The sequence below is a fragment of the Astatotilapia calliptera genome, chromosome 2 (genome assembly GCF_964374335.1).
Source record: "Astatotilapia calliptera chromosome 2, fAstCal68.1, whole genome shotgun sequence".
Classification (NCBI taxonomy): Eukaryota; Metazoa; Chordata; class Actinopteri; order Cichliformes; family Cichlidae; genus Astatotilapia; species Astatotilapia calliptera.
This window is the reverse complement of record NC_137423.1, coordinates 10773529-10784400: the sequence shown is the minus strand read 5'-3', so window position 1 is coordinate 10784400 and position 10872 is coordinate 10773529. Positions and strand designations below refer to the sequence as shown.

The 10872-nt window shown below is 40.0% G+C and overlaps 1 protein-coding gene across 2 annotated transcripts in view; it reads left to right on the top strand.

The window, feature by feature from the left end:
• The first annotated feature begins 5977 nt into the window (after nt 1-5977).
• The window catches only part of nfkb1 (nuclear factor of kappa light polypeptide gene enhancer in B-cells 1), a 28158-nt gene continuing 23263 nt past the window's right edge, over nt 5978-10872 (top strand). Inside the window, exons 1-2 of one of the 2 annotated variants that reach the window (XM_026184505.2) lie at nt 5978-6263; nt 9854-9900. In XM_026184505.2, coding sequence (XP_026040290.2) covers nt 9862-9900 — 39 coding nt within the window. In that variant the 5' untranslated portion in view covers nt 5978-6263; nt 9854-9861. The remainder of the gene's footprint in view (nt 6264-9853; nt 9901-10872) is intronic. The other variant, XM_026184523.2, reaches the window with a different exon arrangement.

Sequence of the window (10872 nt, the reverse complement as noted above, 5' to 3'; positions counted from 1 at the left end):
CTGTGTTAACTTTTCGTTAAAGGTGGTTGATTCTGTTTTAGTGTCTCCACAGTGGGCAGGAAGTGTAACTTCTCTGCAAAAGAACTACACCAGAATTCATCCTTAAAATGGATTCACAGTTTGAAAGAGATCAAAACCAGAAGACTTGTTTTCAAAATTGATGATAAATATGTTTAATTCTGCTGATGGGCAGAAGAATGTCTCGCACATGTTTTGTTTTGAGTAAAGAGTTATGGAATAGCATTGGACCAAACCACTGTGAGGCCATGGGGGGGGGGGGGGGTTACAGTTACAGCGAAGCATTGAGCATTGAGAACAATGGGAGTGACTATCTGGATGTGACGACACTTTTGAGAAGGGCCTGGTCCCCACCGCCCCCTTCGGCCACACCCTGTCTCCTTTAAAAACAGTTCATCGGCATTGTTTCACCTGTTTGGTCTTAAAGAAGGTCCCAGCTGAAAGGCATGCAGAGATTTTGGGTCACTTTCTCACATTTCTGGGGAAGCCTTCATTCATTTTTGCCACACTGTAATTCGCACCGTGCCATACGAGTCTTTCTGTTGTGTCAAACCTCGCCGCTTTGACTTTCTGCTTCTCTGCATCCGCCGTGCCTCCGTTGTAGTGTCCAAAGTATCAGACACCAGGCCGAGTTCAGCGTGGCCTTCGCGCCTCGACGCCCTGAGTGCGCTGATGTTTAACGTGTGTGTTTCCTGCTGGTGCAGTGGTGTGTTCACTTCTGAGCTGATGTGCCTCCAGTTTTCTGTTGCTGTAATTCTCTCTGAATAGATGATTTGTCTATTTTTGCAGACAGAAGCTGTTTTTTTAAGTTTTAACTGTAAATTATAAATTGCACTAATTGTTTTACAGATGCTCTTAGATGTGACGTTCAGGTTATTATGAATGTTGTCATAACTAAAGCTAATTGTCTAGCATATATATATATATATATATATATATATATATATATATATATATATATATATATATATATATATATATATATATATATATACATACGAGTTTAAATTATGTGTCTAATTGTAATAAACTAAAGACCGACTAAGAACTAAGCTTTGGTGGTTTGTCTGGTATTTGAAGAAGAAAACTGTGAATAAGAACCTGCTGATTTTGTTCCACAGAGTTCACACTTTAAAGATTAATAATAATAATAATACTTTTTATTTAAAAATAGCGCCTTTCAAAGCACCCAAGGACACTGTACAACAGATAAAAACACAGAAACTGGAAATATACACAATAATAAGAATAACAGATAAAGTTAGAGCATACAGAGGTTTAAACATAAGCAATTTTAAACAGATGAGTTTTGAGGATGGACTTAAAAAGAGGGAATGAACTAATATTTCTGAGGTCGGGGGGTAAGGAATTCCAAAGTCGAGGGGCAGAGCAACTAAAAGCCCTGCCCCCCCATTGTAATCAGACGAGCGGAAGGAATAGAGAGAGAAAGAGAAGATGAAGATCTGAGGCACCGGGATGGGAAGTTCATCTGTACTAAATCGGAGAGGTATGGTGGAGAGAGAGAATGAATAGCCTTAAATGTATAGAGGATTATTTTAAAATGGATGCGAAATTTAACCGGGAGCCAGTGAAGCCGCTTCAGGATTGGGGAGATGTGGTGGGTAGAGGAAGTCCTAGTAAAAATACGGGCAGCAGAGTTCTGGACACGTTGGAGCTTGTTAATAGATTTTTGTGTAAGGCCAAATAATAGTGAGTTACAGTAGTCAATTCGAGAGATAACAAGATTATGGACGAGAATGGCAGTGGCATGAGGAGTAATAACACAACAGAAGACCATTTGTGATTCTCCAGGCACAGGTAAATATGAAAATCAGGGAAATTAACATTTTAAAATATCTTTGAATTTTGAGCAGAACCAGGCTCAGGGAGAAGGAAGCCAAGGAAGGAAAGGAAGGTCTATTAACACATAGTGAGTGAAGAAGAAGCACTCAATGCATCATGGGAATCCCCAGCAACCTACACCTATTGCACCATAATTAAGGGAGGATTCAGGGTCACCTGACCCAGCCCTAACTATATGCTTTAGCAAAAAGAAAAGTTTGAAGCCTAATCTTAAAAGTAGAGATAGTGTCTGTCTCCTGAATCCAAACTGAATATTTGAATCCTGTAAATCTGCATCTAAACCCATGAATATTCAGTTTCACATTCCATTAAATGGTTTTATGTCTGTTTCTTATATAATGCTCCATTCTCGTCTGATGGAGCATTCTAGTCGAGCTAGAAAAGCACGTGATCATTTAATCATTATAAAGAGTAAATGTGACGATTAGCATTAGCATTCATTTTGTAAATCAATTTTTGCTTTTTCATGTCACCATCCACCTTTGAAATAAGAGGCCACGCCTCTAATAATGCAAACTTTAAACCTTAATAAAACAAACATTCCACCTCATACAGGTGTTAAGAAGGCAGAAATTATCTACAGACCCCAAAACGGTTTATGTATCAAGCTGTAAACGTGTTTATTTCTGCTGTAAATTTGAAGATTTTTAACATGGGAGTCTATGGGGACTGACTCACTGCCGGAGCCTCTGCTGGACATTAAAGGAACTGCAGCTTTTTTCTGTTTCTTTTTGTTGTTTTTTTACTTTTGGCGCTCTAGTTTTGGCTTCATTAGTTGACGCCTGTATTTCATGTGTGCTGGTGTCAGAGCGGCAACTGTGGTGATGCTTTGCCTGACCAGCAGGGGGCAGGTGGCGAACAACTCATCAAAGATGGCCTGCGAGGGAAACGATTGCTCACTCTGCACTTCTACTTCTCACCCCACATTATGAAGATTTTAATAACAAGCCAAGCATGAAATCAGCACCACAGTTCATGAAAACAGTGCAAGTATATTAACACGAGTAAGCTGCGGTCGTTTCGCTTGTGTACTAATACACGATGTTTAAAAGTTGGAAAAGATCTCCTGTAAGAGTATTTATACTAATACACGTGCACTCCAATTTATGTAAAACTAAATGTAGGAATGACAATATCTTTGTTTATTTGTACTTATGCATTCTATACTATAAGTCATACTTTATACTATACTTTATACCTTGTTCTATATTGGTCATTAGTCATATTTTGATAGATTTGTGTAACTTTACTTAAATAGAAAGTATACTTTGAGTACTTCTAGAATGTGGTATTGCTCATACACGTGAACCTTTTGTAAAATTACCAGTTTCAGTATATTTCTACACTGAATGTGTTATTGCTAATACTAGTAGGTATTGTTACCCTGTAATAGAGTATTCCTTCACAGTATCATTACAAATCTACATTGATAGTTTTTTTATTTAAATAAAACTTCAAAAGCATGATTTATAACAGAATTATAATTATATATATTATAACTACGATTTTAAAAGTCTTACTTAACACTTTTTTCAGAATAAGGTGTTACCAGTACTGTGGTAAATTTGTATACTTTAAATGCACAGCAAAGCTTGTGTTCATGAGTGTGATGAGACAAAGTTCTTCTAAAGGAAAGTCCCTGTACTCTGTCTCTTTTTAGGAACACCTCTGGGCACTTGTTTGATTTATTTTGAAGCGTTTTTTAACCTGATTTGAATTTCTTTGGTCTCTGGAACATCAAACTTAGAACAACTCAGAGATTTTGCCCCTAGATACGTTTTTTTTTTCCGCCCTCAAAGTTATACTTTTACCATCTTTGCCACAGAATTCTCTCTAAAGTCTTATTACTAATATGTGTTTAAAAATATATGTTTATATGCTTATCTGTGTTTCTTCACTGTGGTACTTTTAATTTGTTACCATTTGCTACTGTGCTTGTACACTTTACCTGTTTCTTTGAATTTTTTACACCTGCTGTGGTTTTGTTCATTTGTACCTGAGTATTTATGGTGTCATTACTAATACTTTGGCCATTTTTGTACTTTAATAGGAGGGTTTTTACCTGTAATGAAGTAGTTTTAGTAATAAACACACTGCTTTTACCTTTTTCTTTTTTTTTTTTAAAGACGAGCTAAAACCGAACTTTAATTTTTTCTATACTTACGAAAACTATTGGATGGATATTTTTTATTTATTTATTTTGATGGACTTTTCAAAGTCCAGCCATCTCGGCAATACCTGTGGGCACCTATTTGGGAAGTTATCTCGAAGTGTTATATAAGTTTATATTTATTGTCTCTGGGAAGGAAAAACACAGAAATAAAATTCAGATTTTGCCTAAAACCACATTTTAAAAAGCTTTCTTTCTCCCCTGTAAGTTACTTTTCTGCCATCTCTGCTTTTACAGAATTCTTTTTTATACATATATATCTGGTAATGCTAATATGTCCCTATAGGGTTTCTGTACTCCTACTTGCACTTCACACTGAGGTACTTCTTACGCAGTAGAAATGAGCTTCATTCAAGGGGTGCCAGGACTCTCTCAGAGCCTGCAGAGCTCAGTCTTTCGTAGGAGAGAGGAGGCCCTACTCCACCATATCAACTGCTAGCAAACCATCTGAGGAGGGAAAGCAGAGCTCCACTAAAATGGTGTATAGTGGAGGTGGGGTCCTGCTGACTTCAACTAAGGATACAGTCTGGTGGTGGGAGCCAGCCTTCGAGGATCTGCTCAATCCCACTGACATGTCTTCCGTAGAGGAAGCAAATTTGGTGACGAGGGGAACGACTCGTCCATCACTGGACCAGTTCTTTATCCTTGAAGATACTTGAGGGCGTTTGTCCAACCGGTCTACATGTGCTTTGTGGACTTGGACAAATCATTCGACCATGTCCTTGCAGGAGTCAGAGCTGTATGGCCCGTTTTTATGAACCATTCTGTTCCTGTATGAGCCACGTACAACCACATTGCTGGTAATAAGTCGGACTCCCCCTGAGCGGGTGTTGTCACAGATTCAGTTCATAGTTTTTATGGACAGAAGTGAAACACGACAAATGAGAATCGGCACCTCCAAGTCCAAGAGCATGGTTCTCAGCAGGAAAAGGGTGGAGTGCCCATTCTGGGTTAGAGACCCAAGTGGAGAACTTTAAGTGCCTCAAGGTGTTGTTCACAAGTGAGAGGAGGGTGGAGCGGGAGATGTCTGTGATGTGGACTGGTTTGTACTGGTTTGTCATGCAAAAGAGAGATCTGAGTGTAATGCCCATTTACGTTCTTACTTTCACCTGTGGTCACAATCTCTGTGCAGTGACTGGAAGAATGAGATGGGAGAAATGGGGCTTTCTCCAAATGCTGGCTGGGCTCTCCCTTAGAGATTAGGAGTTCAGCCATTTTGAAGGGACTCAGAGTAGAGCCAGCTCAGGTGATTCAGGTATCTGATTCTGAGGCCCTGGGATAGGTCCAGGACACACTGGTGAGATTATGTCTCTCGGCTTACCTGGTAACGGCTCGGCGTTCCCTTGGATGAGCGATAGGTGACTACAGAGGGAGGTCTGGGCTTCTCTGCTCAGACTGCTGCCCCTGGTATTTTCTTGTACCTTTCCTTAAGTACAGCATTTATAACTAAAGACGATCTAGACGGAAGTCCCTGCTCATAGTTGCCGAATCAGCTCGAAGAATGAAATAAATTAATTTCAATTCCAATTATTTCTGAGATGTAAAACTTAAAAAAAAATGTTTTTACTGTTATTATTGTTGTTATTACAAAAGATCCCTTGAAGTTATACTTGTACCACCGTCTGTCCTGTAGCAAAACCTTTCTCATGTGTCTCAAGGCTAATCCGTCTGTATGGAGTTGGAGTACTTTTGTAATGTATTACTGTGGTATTTCTAATGCAGGACTGAATTATTACTAACCTATGTGTGTAACTTGAGCTGTTACTGTGTATTTCAACGCGTTTTGCTTTGTCTGGGCTCAGTTCCTCTTTTGAGGTGAAACAGGAGGACTCGGTTTCTGATTCATATTCTTCAGACTGTGTTTTCTTCTCGAAGTGAGACCTCGTGGTTTTCCCCGCTCTCTGCCTCATTTGGACGTCACAGGGAATTTCCAGTGGGGAAGGAAATCAAGTCAACTTTATTTCAACTGACAATCGTCAGTCAGTGTCACCTGCGGGACTGCTGTCGCTCCCTCTGGATTATAATCCCACTCGGATTAAAATTGTTCATTAAAATTGTTAAAGTGTAATGACGCGCCCGTCTCGCGTCATGACGTACTCCGGGTAAAGTGGATGGATCGGTAGCTCAGCATGGCGCAGTGATGTGCACAAGTGAAGCGAACTGAGGAGGACTGTCACTCAAAGGGAACTCTTCACCTGACCGACCGAAACAGGTAACAGCCTGGTTAACTAACCAGCTAACTAAACTAACCAGCCAGCTGCACGTTTCCATTCATAATCACAACTTCAGCGGGACCCGTTACAACTCTTTGGCAGCTGGCTTTGTTTTGCTGCTTACTTCCTCATTAGCCAGGTAACTGTTAGGACCCCGGGCCAAACTCCATGTTAAAAACGGTAAGCTTTTATTTTCTGTAATGTCAGTAGCCTCGGGAATATTTCACGTCACCGTTAAAGTGCATTACGTGTTTGTAACACCCACCAGCTAATTCGGCCACGATTAATCAAAAATCAAAATCTCGGTTTAGTGAAAGTTTGAACTTTAATCCAACTTTTAATCTCGTTTAAATCGCTCTGGTCTTTGGTAGCCAAAGGGCAGAATGGTTAAACTGACAAAATAATTAAAACGACATTTTTATTTACACCGAACTGCTGTGTGGATTTTAGACTTGCCGAATACATGACTGGGGTCGGCTGATTCTGGTATCTATTCATTTATATCGCAATGTTCAGTGTACCGAAGTGAAGAGCGAAGGACGGTGTAACTGGCAGATTTTAATACGAAGTTTTGTGTTACGCTCTCCGCATACGGAACCTACGAGGCTAGCTCCCGGGCAGCCAGGACAGGCAGCGGTTAGCGAGGACGGGGCTCGCTTTGACTTGAAGCCCGAGATTAGACCCGAGCTGCACTGAGGTCGGTGCTGTGGAAGCGCCGGCCAACAGCCTGCCTGCTTTAACTTTAGCCACATGAACAACAACAACAACAACCCGGAGGAGCTAATTAGCTGTTAGCCGCAGAGCTAACGTAGATCACACAGGCACGCTCGTGAGAACGAGGACGAGCGATGCTGCTGACAGGTAACAAGTGTCAGCGATCAATAATCAGTAATTATTATCGGGTTTAAACGACTGTGTATTACAAACTGTGTATCACCGAAGGTTAAATATATATTTATATATATAATAAACAAAGAGTGAATTCCGAGAACAGAAAACTCAGTTCACAAGGTATAAAATTAATAAACTGACAATAAAAAACGACAACAGCCAAAAAACATTTAATAAGATGGCCAAAAAAGAGGCAAATTTATGAAAGACCTGCAGATTCACGAGAAAAATGTGCACTTCGCAAATCCAATTTTTGAGGAAAAGGATAAAAATTGATAAATATAAGGAGAAAACCCAGGTAAACTCACGAGAAACACGTGCACAAGCGCAAGAAAGCAAAAATGAGGAAACCTTCAAAGGTGCTCAAATTTCAATAATCGTTGAGGAAGTTAGTTGCTGGAGACACCTGGCCTACTTCTGCAGGTTAGTTCTGGAGGTCTCACAGTGTGATGAACTGAGATGGAAGTGTTTCCCTCCATAGTCACCTTTTTAGAAGTCAGCAGGTAAATTTCTCAACGGGACTAAAGCCCGAGTGTTTACTGCCGTCATGTCAACTGTTTACATTTAGTTTTTTGCCTGCATGTTTCACAGCTTGCTCAGCAAAGTTTGAATTAACAACCTTAATACATATTCCTCATTCTAATGCAATAAGGAATTTCTCCATGTTTTTCTTTTCTGCTTCTTTTTCTTCTTCTTTTTTGGTACAAGAATTTCCAAATTCCCTGAAATACTCTAATACATAGGTGTCAAACTCTGGCCCGCGGGCCAAATTTGGCCCACAGCCTAATTACATTTGGCCCGCGAAGCCATACCAAATTACTATCAGAGCTGGCCTACTGGTATTATACAGCTAATATATATATTGTTTAGTATTAAGCTTTGCTTGTTCCATATTCAGTTTTTTAGCAAAATGTGTTTGAGTCCATAAGAAAAGATTCATTCTTATATCTGGAGGAATAAATATAATTCAATAAATATTAATGTTAGCCCGCGACTTTGTTCCAGTTTTGAATTTTGGCCCACTGTGTATTTGAGTTTGACACCCCTGCTCTAATACAAGACCAAAGCCGTCTTACCAGCTTAAATACTATGATATTAGCTCTTTATTACTCCTTATAAAGGACTTATCAAAGCCTTATTTAGCATGACTGAAACAGCAAACAAAAAAGTGGCAGTGGTGTGTCCCCCATTGTGAAGTGAGGTGCAGTTTCTAACAGATTCACTGGTAGTTTGACGCTCATTAATCCACACAGCTCCAAAATAATGATAACAGCCACTGAGTTCCAGTTAAAAATAACAACTGCATGCTTGTTTAAGCATCTAAAAACTGTCAAGTGAAACCTGTGCAGCAGGTTTATACCTCCCACCACCAAACCAGGCCCCCCCCCCCCAGCTCCTGTCCAACAGCATGCCTTCAAAGACCATTTACTGTGTGATCGGGCTGTTGTGTGGTTTCTGGGCTGCAGTGAAAGCAGCTTAGGTGTTAAGTGAAGGAGGAAGTGGCATACAAGCGAAATGGCCTTCACTCTAATATCGGTCGAAAGACTGCATTAAGACACACAAAAAGGCAACTTTTATAAAGGCCTCTAGGTCAGGCCTCTCTTAGTCAGGGGTGGGCAACTCCACGCCTCAAGGGCCGGTGTCCTGCAGGTTTTAGATCTCACATTGGGTCAACTTACCTGAATCAAATGATTAGTTCATCACCAGGCCTCTGGAGAACTTCAAGACATGCTGAGGAGGTAATTTAGCAATTTAATTCAGCTGTGTTGGTTTAAGACACATCTGCCCACCCCTGCTCTTAAGTGGTCAGGTATAAAATGCAGTTTTTAAGAACCAGTTCGTTTACCATTTACAGGCCTATATGCATCATGAAAAGGGATGCACCAGTTCAACTTTCAACGCCATTCATCGGTACGCTAACATCAGGTTGAGCCTTAATGTTGCTTCTCTAACTTTCTAAAATAAAATATACCAAAAAAGAAAAGAAAAGAAAAATGCTTTTACAAATGTATTCTGTATTTGAGCTGAGTGTGAGAGTCTTTACTGCTGGTACTCCTCCTGTCCCTGCTCTCAGTCTCGCTGTGGGTGCACCTCCTCACACACGGAGTGGAGCACACAGAGAAACAGGAGAAGAGAAATAGTATTATAATGCCACTGTTCTGTCACTGCAAGTGCACAAAGGCTTCCCAACATGTGGGAAAACGTAACGAGAGAGAGGATGGAAAAAGCTGTCGGCAGTTTCTGGTTAAATTAAAAACTTTAGCAAATGTTCAAAGTGACTGCTGACCTCTAAAAAGGCCTTTAACCCTCAAATAAACGGTCAATAAAGTTGCTTTCAGTCAATTTTCTGTTGCTAAAATAAGAGATTAACCATTAATTGTTGCAGTTCTGCAGTTGATCGTTTTTAATGGTCGCTTTGAAAAAAGAAAGTTGTGAATGAAGTAGTTGTAACAGAAAGTAGAGTATTTAGAGAGTAAGTCACTTTACTCATATAGAATTCTAATTCAAGGTGAAGACGGTTGTTTAGAGGAGTGCAAATAAAAAGCCTCAGTTATAATTAAACGTGTTGTGATGAGCAGAAAACATAAAAATAAGAAGAATGAACAGAGCACTTTTGTCATTCTGGTCTCTTACTCATAATAATAATCGCTGATGTCACTCCGTGGGTTTAACTGACGTGTTGCTCCACCTTTTGCAGACGCCACCATGGCCGGAGACGACCACTACCTACACACTCCCAACCAGGTAAACTCACCTGGGCTCAGCCTCCATGTTTTTTTATAATGTCCAGCTTATAGTCTCATTTACTAATTTTAAGTCGTGTTTGACCCAATATGATGATGATTTGGTAAATTATGCTCCTTTTGTAGTCAGAAAGGGAGACAAAGCAAGGGCTGTTTTAGGATGTCATTGACAAGATGATGACGAAAAAAGCAGCAGGTTCCAAAAACATGACTTTAATAACCAGTGGGAGATGTCACAGTTTCTGCAGGCTGACAAATAACAGCCCATATTTCTGCTCTGAAGGAGACAATCTCCCCCCTTTTTAAACCCTTTGAAATACTTGGATCTACACCAGTATCAAGGTATCACAACCTTTTTAGAAAAGCCGTATTAAAGTGGGAAGTGCTCACATGTGTGCATGTAAATGAGACAGTATCAATATCGATCCTCAACATTAGGAAACTGTGCTGCTATTTTTGTTCCTTGTTCCTCGTGAACGGAGCCATAAAAAAAGCTCTTTGAGTCACTTCTGTCCAACATCATGCAGATTATTGAAGAACGTGATTGGCCAGCAGCTTTGTTGTTTGATTACCTGTGCTGATCATCGAGTCTAGTGCACTAATACTTTCTATTGCTGTGTTAGACACAAATGTAATGTGATTACAGTAACTCATTTCTTTGGAACATTTTCCACGCAGCACTTTTCAGTTGTTCTTTAGCTTTTTTTGATCATTATTGTTTCTGTGGTTCTCCTCTGATCTTCTTCTGATCTTTTCCTTCCTGGTTGTCAACTTCAACTCCTTCCTCCTCTCCAGCTTCATCTTCCTTGTATTTCTTGGTCTCTGTATAGCTCTTATTGATTATATTCTTCATCTGCGTGATCTTCTTCTCGATGTTCGTCTACATCGTCACCCTCTTCTTGTTATTTCCTATTCTTCTTTTTCTTCTTGGCCTTAATCTTCTTGAACAGCTTCATCTTCTACTTGTCGGTCT